The sequence below is a fragment of the Ictidomys tridecemlineatus genome, chromosome 10 (genome assembly GCF_052094955.1).
Source record: "Ictidomys tridecemlineatus isolate mIctTri1 chromosome 10, mIctTri1.hap1, whole genome shotgun sequence".
NCBI lineage: Eukaryota > Metazoa > Chordata > Mammalia > Rodentia > Sciuridae > Ictidomys > Ictidomys tridecemlineatus.
In genome coordinates this window covers 98187268-98203903 of record NC_135486.1, presented here as the reverse complement: position 1 = coordinate 98203903, position 16636 = coordinate 98187268, and the positions used below count along the sequence as shown (strand labels likewise).

The following is a 16636-nucleotide window of genomic DNA, read 5'->3' as shown; positions in this document are numbered from 1 at the left end:
GAAGCCTGTAGTCTGTGATATTAAGCTATTTGTTTCATTTAAGTAAACTGAAATGTCATTCATCAGTTTATAGACCTGTCTCTCTGTTATTAGATTCTAATAATTATTACTAATTCTAGGTAAGATGAAGAAATACTCTGTCAATTTCCATCAGAAAATAGAGAGACTCCACTGGTTAATATCTGGAAAGGGGAAGATGCTTTGGGTGCCTGTTTCATCTTTAGATTCCTATCTTCTTCTCTTTTTTTTCTAGTTGGCTGCTATCTCCAAATTAAGGGCAAAAGGCCAGATTCTTACAAAAACTGATCCAAATAACATTACAAAGAAACAAAAGGACTCCCAGAATGTCCTGGAAGTGAAGAATCGTGTAGAAAAGAACAATACATTTTCTCCTCAAGGTAGTAACCATAACCAGTGCTCTGATGCTAAGTATTTTTTTTTTTTTTTTTTTTTTTTTTTTTTTTTTGGTGATGGTGTTGGGAATCAACCCCACGGACTCACACATGTGAAGCAAGCGCTCTATTACTGAGCTGTGTCCCCAACCCTTTATATTTTGAGTTGACTTGAACTTGCAATCTTTCTACCTTGGCCTTCTAAGCAACTGGAATTATAGGCATGCAACACTATGCCCAGCCCAAGTCATTTTTTCACTTGCATTTCCCCCACATAAGATTTAAGATTGAAACTGATTGTGTTTTTATAACCACATTAAATTGGAATGAAATTAATACACAATTTGAACCATCAGGAAAAAGATTCCTCACGAATCTTTGCAGAATGCATTAGCATGAAAATTTACTTTGAAATAAATAGAAATCCTTTGTTTTAAATTGCAGTTCATTTTTAAAACTCTGTAGTTAGTAATGTCATTTTTTAATTGGTTTATAAATAGGATTTTTCTTATTATCTGTTATCATAATCAGATCCTTATATTAAAGTGAAAGAGATATTCTGATCCAGCGGTCAGATCACCCCTATATTCTACTGCTTGGCTCACTCCCTGAGCTTTTGATCTCAAGGTTGAAAGACCCAATAGAGAGTCGGAGGAAGCTAAACATCTGAGGCACCATTGGCAGGGAACAGGGATGCTATGCTGTCTCAGATTTCTCTGTTACATTTAACATTTTTTCTTTCTGCTCTAGCTGAGGATGAATTTGAGCCTGCCAAGAAAAAAAGGAGAGAGCAGCTCTCTTACCTGGAATCTGAGGAATTCCAGAAAATTCTAAAAGCAAAGTCAAAGCACACAGGCATCCAGAAAGAGGTAAGAACCCCCCAAATCAGAAAGATGTCAATGTCCTTTAAACCTGAGGTGCTTTGTTGTACAACAAAGAACTTTCTTGTACATATGTCAAGAAATAACTAGGGCAGTTTGTTTGGGTTTGCTTTAAAAGGCAGGAATATTTTCAAATAATTTTAGCTTTGCTCTTGTCCTTATACTGAAGAATAGCAGTTTGTTTATTATTTAAACAGACTTCAGTATCTAAAATTGTTTTCATGTAATTATGGTTATGAGATTATGTGTAAATGGCCCGATACTGCTTAATATTTTCTGCCTTGCAATATGGAAAGGTATTATTTCCATTCAAATATTTTAATGTTAACATTTCAAATGCTCTACATCAATAGTTAACCTCATTACTTCCAAAGACCATTTTAATCAGAAGTACTTTTTTATTGCTCTTTATCATAAAATAAAATTCATGAAATGTATTACCTATACTTAAAATTTCAAAGATATTAGTATGGTATCCTAGATAATATAAAAATTTTTAAAAAGAGGAAAATAATGTTTTTAGAAATGCTTGGGCATAGGTTACCCTAAAAGAAATAATGAAGTAGTTAGAGGCTTGAATTTATAAATGTATATGACACAGCTGGAAATGAGAACTCACGTAGTAGCTATGTTTTCTTGTTAAGTACCATGAGCCTGTTTTTTTTAAACAGTGAATTATCCTGGAAAAACCTCAGTGTACACAAAGTTACCTAGATGTGCTCTTGGAATATATAATGTATGTTAAAACCATGCACAAATAACTTAGGGTTATATATAAAACGGATTTATATGTAAAACCTATAATTAGGTTTCTCATGCACATGGATGTCCCATAAATACACAGAAGCAAATGGGATAAGGAACAATCTTTTGTTTTGTAGGGGACTGTTCTGTGCATTGCAGACAGCATAGCATCCCTTTTCTCTGCCAATGGTGGAGATAGCAATCATGACAATAACAAAAAAGCACCACACACATTCTCAAAATGTCTCTGGGGCTAGTGTTGTTTCCACTTGGTGCTGATATGCCTGATGATCTTCACTCTTGATTAACAAGTAACAAGACGGTTATAAACCATCTTTCCACTGGACTTTAAACTCAGGCAATTGAAATGTCAGAGCCAACTCCTAAAGGCCGTAGAGATGAGCTCCTTCCTCATGGGGCCTCAGATACTGAACTCTTTTGCCTTGTGCAGCTGTGCCAATTCAAGCTGTGTCCACATTCTATATTAAACACCTCCCTCCCCTCATCCTTTCTCTTATTCCCAGCACCCAGGAAGTTCTGCCAAGTGCTCAATCTGGGACCAGTACCTAGTAAATGGGGCTGTCATAACTGGAGATCTCGAGCATGTTCCCCCCATAGAGTTTGTTAGAACAGTAGAAATAACTGTCTGCTGGTGCACACTGGACCTAATGATGGTGTTAATAATGTTAGCTGTTTTTATTTGCATTTGGTGTTTTACAAATCACCAAATGCTTTCATGGTTTTGGTTCTCCCTGATATACATTTTAAGAGCTCATTTCTATTTATTATACAACTATCTGAGCATATGTTGGAATTTGTGCAAATACTCCTGACTATTTTGTCATTCAGTTGGAAGCTGAGCTTCAGGAATGCTATTTCGAGCCACTGATGAAAAAAGAACAAATGGAAGAAAAGATGAGAAACATCAGAGAAGTGAAGTGTCGAGTAGTGACGTGTAAGACAGTGAGTGTGCCCATTTCAACTTTCTACCATTTCTTCTCTTCACTCCTTTCAGGGATCAAAACTAAAGATGAATTATGTTTTGGTTTTGTTTATAAAGTTGGAGTGATAACAAGCTTATGTATTTTTCATAGACCTTATAGGAGAAAGTGAAAGAGCTATGGATCAGCCTTTCTAAATAAGTCCCAAGCCTCATCTATCATCAGTAGCCCATAAGGAGGAGTCTAAGACAGACCATCCTAAGCTGTTGAGAAGTTTACAACACTGGGCTCCTTTGGCCATCACTGTTGTCCTAATGTCACAGAAGTTAATGGGTACTTCATGCCTGGCTAGAAGTTCAAGTAGACATTAGAAAAAGTAGTAATCAATATGAGGGAGTGTCAAGAAATCACTTGATCCACAGAGCTAGAAGATAAAGTGGTGACATCCCCAGCATTGACCTGGGCAGTAAGGGGATGACACCGTGTACTTGGAACAGAGGGTGGCTACCCAGTTTCTCCTTAAAAGCTCTTCATGGACATGTGGTCTGTTGGTTTGTGCAGTGCGCCTACACCCACTTCAAACCTTTGGAGACCTGTGTCAGTGAGCAACATGACTACCACTGGCATGATGGCATCAAGAGGTTTTTCAAGTGTCCCTGTGGAAACAGAAGCATCTCCCTTGACAGGCTCCCAAAGAAGCACTGCAGGTATGAACTTTGCTTGGGGTTTTCTGTCGCATGCAGGGCTCCTTAAGTCTTTTGGTGTTACAATGTGATGCTGAAAAGATCAGAGGAATATTATTCCATGCCTTTTTAGAACTTCTGGATATCCCCAAGACTACAGTTGTCAGTTGGAATCCCTGGGAGGCACGGACACTTCCTTTTCACTGCTATATCCCCAACCTTAATGTGGTGTCTGACCCATAGAGTTCTCAGAAATGTTCATGGAATAAATGAAATATGTATAGGTTGGGCTGGTGAATGAATATATATACTTATTAGGGACTAAGATAAAGAACTGTTTTTCTCTTTCCAAGGATTCTTTTCTTCACTTTAAGTCTCTTTTAACACATGAGAAAGTATACATGTTTTAATGTTCTTTTATTTGTTTTTGTGTTTACTTGTGGGCAGGCTCAGATACAAAGGCATAGCTGGCTGGGTCACATATACGGTGATGTCATCCTCTTGGGGAGGCTGAGGAATCCTTCCTCCTCCATCTCTGGTCCATTCACCATCCTCCTCGTCTTATTTATTTGTTCTTTTTATCCCCTTCCTCACCCCCTCTTCCCACCTCCTAACATAATCAACCATTCTCACATGATTAATATTATGTTTTAGTTTTTTGTAAAATGTTCTGTTTTTATGCACTTTTATTTTGCAGAAATGGCACTATATTAAATGTCTCATCTTAATGTCTCTATTCACTCGGTGTTTTTAGGATACCTCTGTTTGCTCTCTCTGTGCTCTAGTGTGTTCCACCAACTGATAATACTGCTCCATGACTAGCATTCATCACATTCATCCATAGATTTCCATACCCCTTACTCACCCCTTAGGTCCTCATAGAGTCTGGTATAGGAGATGTTTTGGCGTGTACTCAGGATTAGAACTGACCAGATAGTATTAGGCTGCTCTCCATAGTGACCAGGCCAGTCATCCCTCCATCAGGCCTACACAGTGGCCTCCATATCCCCCTGTCTTCAACACATTTTTGCCAGAGTACTAAGTGGCATTCTGATAGTTTGTTAAAATTTTATGTATTTGGGTATTGATATTTTTAATATCAGTTCATATGTTTTTCTTTTTTGTATTTTCTGTTACTGTCTCTTATTAATTACCCTACTGGAGCTTCTTTTTCTTCTTTATTTATAGATGTGTCTTAAATATTTAAGATCTTAGTCCCATATAATTTTTTTATATGTTTTACTTAGTTACATATGACAGTACAATGATCTTGACATTTGAATCAGATGGGATATAATTTCTCATTTTTCTGAGTATACAGGTTGCAGAATCACATTGGTCATACAGTCACATATATACACAGTAATAATAATGTCTGTTTTATTCTACTATCCTTCCTATCTCCCCAACCCCTCCCCTCCCCTCCCATCACTTCTCTCTACCTAATCTAGGGTAATGCTATTCTTTTTTTTTTCCTCACGTCTTCATACATGTATTTTGTATAACAATGAGGGTCTCCTTCCACCATCCATGCAATTCCCTTTCTCCCTCCGTTTCCCTCCCACCCCTCTTCACTATGTAGAGGTAATCTTCTTCCCATGCTCTTCCTCTCTTCCCCATTTTGAGTCATCCCCCTTATATCAGAGAAGACATTTGGCATTTGTTTTTTTGAGACTGGCTAACTTCACTTAGCATAATCTGCTCTAATGCCATCAATTTCCCTGTAAATGCCATGATCTTATTATTTTTTAGTGCTGAGTAATATTCCATTGCCACATTTTTTTTTTTATCCATTCATCCATAGAAGGGCATCTAGGTTGGCTCCACAGTCTAGCTATTGTGAATTGTGCTGCTATAAACATTGATGTGGCTGTGTCTCTATAATATGCTGTTTTTAGGTCCTTTGAGTATAGTCTGAGAAGAGGAATAGCTGGGTCAAATAGTGGTACCATTCCCAGCTTTCCAAGGAGTCTTTATATTGCTTTCCAAATTGTCTGCACCAATTTGCAGTCCCACCAGCAGTGTATGAGTGTACCTTTTTCCCAGCATCCTCGCCAGCACTTTTTGTTGTTTGACTTCATAATGGCTGCCATTCTTACTGGAGTGAGATGATATCTTAGAGTAGTTTAAATTTGCATTTCTCTGATTGCTAGAGATGATGAGCCTTTTTTAGTATATTTGTTGGTTGATTGTATATCCTCTTCTGAGAAGTGTCTGTTCAGGTCCTTGGCCCATTTGTTGATTGGGTTATTTGTTTTTTTTGGTGTATAGCTTTTTGAGTTCTTTGTATACCCTAGAGAGCTCTATCTGATATGTGAGAGGTAAAAATTTGTTCCCAGGATGTAGGCTCCCTATTCACCTCACATTATTTCTCTTGCTGAGAAAAAACTTTTTAGTTTGAATTCATCCCATTTGTTGATTCTTGGTTTTAATTCTTGTGTTATAGGTGTCTTATTAAGGAAATTGGGGCCTAACCCTACCTGATGGAGATTAGGGCCTAATTTTTTTTCTATTAGACGCAGAGTTTCTGGTTTAATCCCTAAATCCTTGATCCATTTTGAGTTAACTTTTGTGCATGGTGAGAGAGAGGGATTCAGTTTCATTTTGTTGCATATGGATTTCCAGTGTTCTCCCAGCACCATTTGTTGAAGATGCTATCCTTTCTCCAGTGCATGCTTTTAGCACCTTTCTCTAATATAAGGTAGTTGTAGTTTTGTGAGTTAGTCTCTGTGTCCTCTATCCTGTACCATTGGTCCACCAGCCTGTTTTGGTGCCAGTACCATGCTGTCTTTGTTACTATTGCTCTGTAGTATAGTGTAAGATCTAGTATAGCGATACCACCTGTTTCACTCTTACTGCTTAGAATTGCTTTAGATATTCTGGGTCTCTTATTTTTCCAGGTGAATTTCATAATTGCTTTTTCTATTTCTGTGAGGAATGCCATTGGGATTTTGATCTGAATTGCATTGAATCTGTATAGTGCTTTTGGTAATATGGTCATTTTAATAATATTAATTCTTACAATTACCTATCCATGAGCAAGGTAGATCTTTCCATCTTCTAAGGTCTTCTTCTATTTCTCTCTTTAGGGTTCTATAATTTCCATTGTTGTAAATCTTTCACCTCTTTCTTTAAGTTGATTCCCAAGTATTTTTTTTTTATTTTGAGGACATTGTGAATGCGCATTAGATTTCCTCAATTCCTTTATAGAGGATTTGTAACTGATATAAAGGAATGCCTTTGATTTATGGGTGTTGATTTTATATCCTGCCACTTTGCTGAATTCATTTACTAGTTCTAGAAGTTTCCTGGTGGAGTTTTTTTGGGTCTTCTAGGTACAGAATCATATCATCAGCAAATAGTGCTAGTTTAAGTTCTTCTTTTCCTATAGTTATTCCTTTGATTTCTTTCGTCTATCTAATTGTTCTGGCCAGTGTTCCAAGAACTATGTTGAATAGAATTAGTGAGAGAGGGCATCCCTGTCTTGTTCAAGATTTTATAGCAAATGCTTCCATTTTTCTCAGTTTAGAATGATGCTGGCCTGAGGCTTAGCGTAGATAGCTTTTACAACGTTGAGGTAAGTTCCTGTTATCCCTAGTTTTTCTAGTGTTTTGAACATAAAGCAGTGCTGTATTTTGTCAAGTGCTTTTTCTGCGTCTATGGGGATGATCATGTGGTTCTTTAAGTCTATTGATGTGATGAATTACATTTATTGATTTCCGAATGTTGAACCAACCTTGCATACCAGGGATGAATCCCACTTCATCATGGTGCATGATCTTTTTGATATGTTTTTGTATCCGATTTGCCAGAATTTTATTGAGGATTTTTGCATCTGTATTCATTAGAGATACTGGTCTGAAGTTTTCTTTCTTTGAGGTGTCTTTGTCTGATTTTGGAATCAAGGTGATATTGGCCTTGTAGAATGAGTTTGGGAGTTTGGAAGTACTCCCTCTTTTTCTATTTCCTGAAATAGATTGGAGAGTATTGGTATTAGTTCTTCTTTAAAGGTCTTATAAACCTTGGCTGTATATCTGTCTAGTCCTGGGCTTTTCTTGGTTGGTAATCTTTTGATGGCTTCTTCTGTTTCCTCACTTGATATTGATCTGTAGTTTTGTGTATCCTCCTGACTCAATCTGGGTAGATTATATGAGTTAAGGAATTTATCGATGCCTTCACTATCTTCTATTTTATTGTAGTATAAGGTTTCAAAATAATTTCTAATTATCTTCTGTATTTCTATAGTGTCTGTTGTGATATTGTCTTTTTCATCCCGTATGCTAGTAATTTGGGTTCTCTCTCCTCTTCGTTAGCATGGCTAAGGGTCTGTCGATCTTATTTAATTTTTCAAAGAACCAACTTTTAGTTTTGTCAATTTTTTTGTTTCTTTTGTTTCAATTTCATTGATTTCACTCTGATTTTAATTATTTCTTGCCTTCTACTGCATTTGCTGTTGATTTGTTCTTCCTTTTCTAGGGCTTTGAGTTGTAGTGTGAGGTCATTTATTTGTTGGCTTTTTCTTCCTTTAAGGCATGAACTCTATGCAATGAATTTTCCTCTTAGTACTGCTATCATAGTGTCCCAGAGATTCAATATGTTGTGTCTACGTTTTCAATTTCTTCCTTGATGTCTTCTGTAACCCATTGTTCATTCAGTAGCATATTGTTCCTTCTCCGTGTGATGTAGGAATTTTTCTTCATTATTTTATCATTGATTTCCAATTTCATTCCATTATGATCGGATAAAATACATGGTAATATCTCTACTCCTTTGTATTTGCTAAGAGTTGCCCTATGACATAATATATGGTCTATTTTTGAGAATCCATGTGCTGCTGAGAAAAAAAGTGTATCTGCTTGATGTTGGTTGATATATCCTATATATATTAATTAAGTCTAAGTTATTAATTGTGTTATTGAGCTATAGTTTCTTTATTCAACTTTTGTTTGGATGATCTGTCCAGTGGTAAGAGAGGTGTATTCAAATCACCCATGATTATTATGTTGTGGTCTCTTTGTCTCTTGAACTTGAGAAGAGTTTGATTGATGAACATAGCTGCACCATTGTTTGGGGCATATATATATTAATGATTGTTATGTCTTGTTTGTGAATGGTTCCCTTTAGCAGTATGTAGTGTCCTTTATCCCTTTTGGTTAATTTTGGCTTGAAATCTATTTTATTTGATATGAGTATGGACACCCCTGCTTGCTTCCGAGGTCCATGTGAGTGGTATGATTTTTCCCAACCTTTCACCTTCAGTCTGTGTTATGTCTTATCAGGTGAGTTTCCTATAGGCAGCATATTGTTGGATCTTTTTTTTAAAATCCAGTCTGCTAGCCTATGTCTTTTGATTGGTGAGTTTAAGCCATTAACATTTAGGGTTCCTATTGAGCTATGGTTTGTACTTCCAGCCATGTTTGTTTATTTTTGTTATTTGACTTGATTTGTTTTTCCTCTTTGATTAGTTTTTCCTTTACTGTACTACCTCCCACTGTTGATTTTCATTGTTATTTTTCATTTCCTCTTCATGTAATGTTTATTGTGGAAGGTTTTTATTTCATCTTCAAACCTGACGCTTAATTTTGCTGGATACGAGATTCTTGGTTGGAACCCATTATCTTTTAGGGTTTGAAATACATTGTTCCAGGATCTTCTAGCTTTCAGAGTCTGTGTTGAAAAATCTGCCGTTGACCTAATTGGTTTACCCCTAAATGTAATCTGCTTCCTTTCTCTTGTGGCTTTTAAAATCTCTCCTTGTTCTATATGTTGGGCATTTTCATTATTTTGTGTCTTGGTGTGGGTCTCTTGTGGTTTTGTACATTTGGTGTTCTGTAGGCTTCTAGGATTTGGATTTGCATTTCATTCTTCATGTCTGGAAAGTTTTCTAAAATTATTTCATTGAAGAGGTTGCTCATTCAAGATGATATGCTTTGTCTTCATTGTCTGATGTTCTGACTTCTAAGTGTTCTACTCTGCTTGTGATACTCTCATTTGAGTTTTTAATTTGTTTATTATTTCCTTCATTTCCAGGATTTCTGTTTGGTTTTTGTTGTATAAACTCTATTACCCTGTAGAGTTGATCTTTTGCTTATTGTATTTGTTTATGTATTTCATTGTCAAAGTGATCTTTCATTGTCTGCATTTGCCGTCTAAAGTCTTCCTTAAGACTCCAGTTCATCTGAACCATGTATATCTTGAAATCTTTTTTTTTTTTTTAGATTAATCAAAATACAATTTTTATGTATTTTCAATTCAGAAAGTTATTCACCAGCCTATTCCTGATAGGACTTCCATGTATTCAGATTATGGTTCCATGCACAAAATAATAACCATATGCTTTCAGGAATCTTTAGTAACACATCTATTGTATAAAATACATCTACTTTCCTTTCTCAGTGTCTTTTAGAATCCTTTAGGTGGCAGAGGTTGTTGGTGGTCTACTCCATTATCCATTCTGCCCTCTACCCAGTTTTGTTTGGAAAGACAACATGTCCTGCTAAAAAGACTACATTTGCTATCTGACATTTTTTCTGCTGCAGCTTTTATCTCCTCTATTTTTTAGTTGTCCTGCATTGTTTGTGGCCCTTTTTTTCCTTGTTTTTTCATGTTGCTCACACTTCTTTCCAGCTCTGTTTAACTGTTGTGTTATTATTTTTCTCCTATAATTTTGTATTGCTCTTGAGTAGTTCCGAGATCTCTCCTTTGTTATGGGAGACAATGTCTACAGATGTTGGATTCAATTATAGTTTACAATATATTCATTAGCTTCATCAAAGGCATACAGATTCTGGTGACGTATAGAGAACTGAGGGTCAGTCATAGGACTTTATGTTTAGGGGGAAAGATGTGAGGGTATGGGGCCTAATATATCTTAGCTACTTTGGAGGAGAACTCTAATGAAGAGGGTTATTAACAGGACAATAGACAGGAGGTATTTTAGGGTGGCTAAGTACGTGGGAGGACAATAAGAAGCATAGAAATAATCACCTATTTGCATTTAGTAGTTTACATGTAGTAGAAGTAATAACATTTGGGAGGTTGGGAGAGGAAGAGAAGGAGGAAGAAAAGAAGAAGAAAAAAGGGAGGGGAAGCGATAGAGAAAAAGGAAAGAAAAAAGAGAGGAAAAGAGAGAAGAGAAAGATAAAAAGAAAAGAAGGAAAAAGAAAAGAAAAGAAAGAAATAATGCACTCTTAGAATTCTGTTTTCTTCTCTTCCAGTAGGTGGTGTTGTGCATTCCAGGTTGAGTCTCTGCCCTCAGGATATAGGAAGCAATCCGCATGGGGCAGCTCTCCCTGCCCTGCCGGGTGCCTCTCCAATCCTGGTCTCTATCCCCCCTCACTTCTCTTGCCCACCAGGCCCCAAATACTGGGACTCTTTTCTGCAGCCCTGGATTACTCTGGACTTAGGGCGCCCTGGCCACCCCGCGCTCCTGATCAACTGGGGGCTACCTCTGTGTTGGGGAGTTACCAGGTCTTCACAGCTGTGGAGAGGGGGAGTTGGAAACCAGCAACCTGTTCTGTCTGTATTCTCTCTGATAGCCATGCCCACCAAGAGTTGGAGAGAAAGGTTTCAGGTTATCACAGCTGGGGGGGAGGGGGAGATCTGGCACCTTTTCAGTTTCACTCGGCTCTGAAATTCATGCCCACTGAGAGCTGGCAAAAAAGGTTTTGAGTTATCACAGCTAGGTATCACACACCTGTTCATTCGCTAATCTCGATGTTCTGCTACATCCGCCAAAAGCTGATGCGGTAGATTTTCCAAGATGGCAACCGCCCGTTTGGGCACCAGGGTGTCCGGTGAGGTGTGGGGGTCTAGGCTGTTTATCCACTATGCCTCGAGTTCTGTCCTCGGTCTGGTGCCCTGCAGTGACCTGGGTCAAAGTCTGGCGCACTCTGATCTTAAAGGATCTGTGAGCCTGTGTCTCTACACTGCCAGACTGGTTCCCAGGCTGCTGGCTGGCTTCTGTGCACAGAACTACTTCTTGCATTTTGGGCTGCCCTTGTAACAAACCACTGTTTAAAATCCTGTCACAAGCTCCATGAAGCTTAAATTTGTGAATGGGGGCTCCTATGCTGAAAAGTGTCCGACCACTCACAGAGAGTCACGCCAGTAACAAGTTCTTCTCTACTCCACTATCTTCAGTCTTTTTTTCATTATCTCTCCTCTGCTGAACTTCCTCAAGCCATTTATGTGGGAGTCTTCGCCAAACTGCAACACAAATTCAGCTTCCTTCGGGCAGCTGGCTCAGTGGAGGGCTAGAGCAGTCCCATATAATTTTAATCATCGCAAGTATATTCCCAAACTATTGATTTATAAGTTGAATCATTAGGGAATTTTTTTTTAAATCTCACAGCTTTGTACTTTTATGGTTTTTGTTGTTTTTCTAGTTGTTTTCTTTTTCTCTTACCCCATCCCCACCTTAAAAGTACATAGATAATTTCCTATTGTTTTTTTTCTCTTTAATTACACAGTAAGCCCCATTGTATTTAAGTGTGTTGGCATATACCTCACCACTGAGTAAATCCATCTTTTCTCTTTCAGTAATTGTGGCCTCTACAAATGGGAACGAGATGGAATGCTAAAGGTAGGTGTTTTCATAAGCTTTCTGTTACTGTAACAAACCACTGTGCTAATCAACTGAAAAAGAGGAAAGATTTATTTCAGCTCGGTTTTAGGGATTTGAATCCATGGCTAGTTGGCCCCATTGTTTTGGGGCCTGTGGTAAAACTGCACATTGTGGTGAGAATACATGGCAGAGGAGGCCCATTTACCTCAAGGCTAGGAATGAAATAGAAGAGGCCTGGGTTCCATAGTCCCTTCAAAGGCACAACCCCAATGACCTACGACCTCCTGTGATTCCCCACCTGTTTAAAAGTTCCACACCTCCAGCAGTGCCATGCTGAGAACCAAGTCTTAAACATGTGGGTCTTTGGGGTACATATTAGATCCAACTATAGAGGTGGATTACTTCAGTGTTTATTTGTGACTCATTTTAGTGATCCAGGGAAATAATGTTAAACCTGTTCTTATTAAGTACTCTCATTTTTCTAGGAAAAGACTGGTCCAAAGATTGGAGGAGAAACCCTATTGCCAAGAGGAGAAGAACATGCTAAATTTCTGAATAGCCTTAAATGACCCTAACTTCAGATATTTTTTTTCACAATCTGTCTTGCTTCTTGTGAGTCTGGAAAAGCAAGGGACTCGCTCTGCATTGCCCATGTTTCTGATTGACACCATTAGAAACAAAAACTTGTTAATAAGCCCATCCACTTTCCTTAATTACTTTCCTCTGTTGTATTAATTTTACACCAAATATAACTGACTTACCGGTGGAAAATCAAGATATCCTGAGCTTTCCTGTTCTCACTTTAGATGACCGCATTACTGCATTCACATAAATTTTTGGAGTTACTCCTTAGTTACACTAAATCTTGGAGGGCTTTCCTTTGAGGTGTTTTAGAACATTGAGCAATGAATGGGTGGGCCAGGGGTACAGCACAGGTGGGGGAACTTACTTGTAGGCCTTGAAAACATTCCTAATGAGATCAGTCTTTTAATCCTGTTTATCAACATGTATTAAATGCTTTCATGCAAACCTAACAGGTGTTAAATTTTTTTTTAACATGTCATTAGTAGGGTATTGTGTCATTACAGGCCATTGGAGCAGGGTTGAGCAGTAGCCGTTTGTCCTTTATGGAGAACTTGGTGTGGAGATTATAATTTTTACAATAGTTTTTGTTTGGTTGGTTGGTTGGTTTGGTTTTATGGGGGGGGGTTGTTTGGTTGGTTTTGGTACTCTTGTTGTGCATTTTTCCTTTTGGAGGAAAAAAAAACTTGGCTTTTTAATAGAAAATCACCTTTCATTGAGTTTTATAATGATAAAATGTTTTCACTTTCAAAACAACAAAAATAAAACAAGTATTTTAGGTAAAAACCATTCAGAATAGCAAATAAGGAACTTCTGAATGGCTGGTGTAGAATTTTCCCCAAAGGGAACCTAAAATATGAAAAGCTTCACATTGGACAAGGAAGAGAGTGCATGGACTGGATTTCTGTGGAAAAGTTCATGATAAAAGAAAAGCTTGATGCTGTTTATAGCAGGTTAATTAATGTCTAATGACATTTGTTTGTTCTAATCTGGAGCACAGATCTGTTTGCTTAGGTATGTCACTAGTAGCAACAAACTAAGTGGCATTAAAGGTAAAAGAGATCGGTTAGCTTATTAGGTTGACGACAATTTGTGAAAAAAGCCTAGAAATTTTGAAAATTAAAAATATGGCTACACTGTTGGACATGTTACTCTGCATGCAAGTCATCACAAAAGCACTTGAAGAACTGATTTAGAAGCTATAAATCAAATTAGGTGAATTTGCAAACATTGAACCACAAATAACCAATGACTATATAGTATTTCCTCAAATACGACCAGATCAGGTATACTCTATTTTGCAGATTAGAAATTGGTTAAGTAATTTAGAAATAAGGTTGAGACTTATTTGAACCAAGTTTAGTAAGGTTTCTTTTTTTGTTGTTTGTTTTAATTGTGTGTGTGTGTGTGTTTTTTTTTTTTTTTTTTTTTTAGTTGTAGATGGATACAATATCTTTATTTTTATTTATTTATTTTTAAGTGGTGCTGAGGATTGAACTCAGGGCCTCATGCATGTGATGCAAGCACTCTACCACTGAGCTACAACCCCAGCCATAGTAAGGTTTCTTAAGCAAAGACTTAGCTAACAATATTTTTTAAAATCAATTATATTAAGGTATAGATTACATACAGTAAAAGGCACATACCTAAGGTATAAGTTGAAAAATTTGAACAAGTGTTTATACCCATGTAGCCACACCACAAACCTAAAGCAAGATGTTGCTTTCTCCTCCAAAAGGTAGCCTTGAACCACTTGCCAATCAATCTGCACCCCAGCCCCTACAGATTTATATTCTAGTTTTAGATAAATGGAATCTTACAGGACATACTTTGGTATCTGGCTTCTTTCACATGGCATAATTTTTTAAATTTATCCATATTATAGTGTGTTATCAATTTTTTTTCTTTTTTATTGCTGGCTTCCCTGTAAATGGTTTGTTTATTCACCTGTTGATATTCATAATGGATTGGATTGTCCCTAGTTTGGGGCTATCATGAATAAAGCTGCTAAAATTATTTTAGCAATATAAGTATTTTTGTGTCTCAGGCAAACACCTAGGAGTGGAATTTCTGGGTTATATGGGAAGCTTCATAAGAAACTGCCAAGTTGTTTTCCAAAGTGGTTGTACCATTTTATACACCAACTGGTAATGTGCAAGGGTTCCGTTTGCTCCACTGTCCCAATACCTGATATTGTCTTTTTAGCCATTCTGATGTGTGTGTAATGGCATCTTATTATGGTTTGGTTTGCATTTCCCTGGTAACCAATACTATTTGAGCATCTTTTCATGTACTGTCCATTCATGTCCTTGTTTTGTTTTTGGTTTTTGTTTTTTTAACTCCAGGCCACTTAACCATAGAGCTAAATCCCTACACCTTTTTATTTTGAGACAGAGTCTTGCTGAGTTGCTCAGGGCCTTGCTAAATTGCTGAGGCTGGCTTTGAACTTGCAGTCCCTCTGCCTTAGCTTCCCAAGCTGCTGGGATTATAGGCTTTTGCCACCACGCCCAGCCTCATGTGTCTTTATGACATATGTCTACTCATCCATTTATATTTTTTTTTAATTATTGGATTGAGTTATGTATATTCTGGATACAAGTGCTTTCTTTCACCATTAAGTATCATGAAAGTGTTTTGAGTAATGTTGGGCAGAAGATCTATGAAAATAGTCTGGGTTTTTTCTCCTCATAATTCCCCAGAGTGATGTAATCAGCTGAGCACAGTGGGTTTGACCTTGAGAGAGAACATTTCAAGTACTGGGTTTGGTAAATTCCTGGGTTTTTTTATTTTGATTTATTTTTACATAATTAGCAAATATATCAAATTGGAAGTATTGTCTAGTTGTATGTTATTCAGGTACTGTGTTAGTTTTCCATCATTATAATAAATACCTGAGATATCCAATTTATAAAGAAAAAGGGTTTATTTTGGCTCGGTTTTGGAGGATGGTTGGCCCCCTTCTTTTGGGGCCTGTGGCAAGGCAGTGTATCATGTTGGGATTGCATGTTGGAGCAAAACCAACTCATGGCTGAGAAGCAAAAAAAGAGGAAGAGGAGACCAGAGTCCTACAGTCCTCTTCAGTGGCACAACCCCAGTGACCCAAGACCTCCCACTCTTTCCATCTCTGAAAATTTATCCCAATCACACCAGGCTAGAACCCAAGTCTTTAACACAGGGACCTTTAGGGGACACTGAAGATCCAAACTATGACAGGTACTTGTTCATGTGTTAAAGGCATAAGAAAGGTTGTCCTTTCTGTACTGTTTTATTTTTTTCAATAATGACTTTAGGAGAGCAATCTAATGGTGTAATTAGATTGTTTCTCATGTAAATAAATTTACAGAATATTAAATATCTTGCCTCTTGGTGCCATAATTCTGCTGAGTGCATGAATGATCAACCATGAACTGATAACATCACAAGCTTGCTGGACACCATGGTGCACACCTCTAATCCCAGCTTCCGGGGAGGCTGATGTAGGAGGATTACAAATTCAAAGCCTATCAACAATTTAGCAAGCCCCTGCCTGAGAATAACCAGATGGAATTGGGAAGGTAGCTCGGTGATAGAACACTTGCCTGGCATGTGTGAGACCCTGGATTCAATCACAAGTATTACCCAAAAAAAGAAAGAAATTGTTTTTGCAAGGCCAGTGCTTTATAATAATGACATTGTTGTTATTGTTTTTATTTGGGGAAAGATTTAAGGACAGGAGTCTACACACTGAAAGATTTCAGAATCACTAGTATAATATTTAAGACCCCAAAGTATTATGTTGTCTAAATCAATGAGTTGTCTAGAAAATATATTCACTTTAGTTTTCATATCAGTTATTTTCCAGCCATAT

General features: G+C 37.4%; 1 protein-coding gene across 2 annotated transcripts in view; it reads left to right on the top strand.

The window, feature by feature from the left end:
* Positions 1-13241, top strand: part of Mcm10 (minichromosome maintenance 10 replication initiation factor) — a 32710-nt gene extending 19469 nt beyond the window's left edge. For both annotated transcript variants that reach the window (XM_078023527.1, XM_078023528.1), the window contains exons 14-19: positions 254-398; positions 1143-1261; positions 2867-2980; positions 3520-3665; positions 12183-12225; positions 12693-13241. In XM_078023527.1, the coding sequence (XP_077879653.1) occupies positions 254-398; positions 1143-1261; positions 2867-2980; positions 3520-3665; positions 12183-12225; positions 12693-12776 (651 nt within the window). In that variant the 3' untranslated portion in view covers positions 12777-13241. The remainder of the gene's footprint in view (positions 1-253; positions 399-1142; positions 1262-2866; positions 2981-3519; positions 3666-12182; positions 12226-12692) is intronic.
* Positions 13242-16636: the final 3395 nt, after the last annotated feature.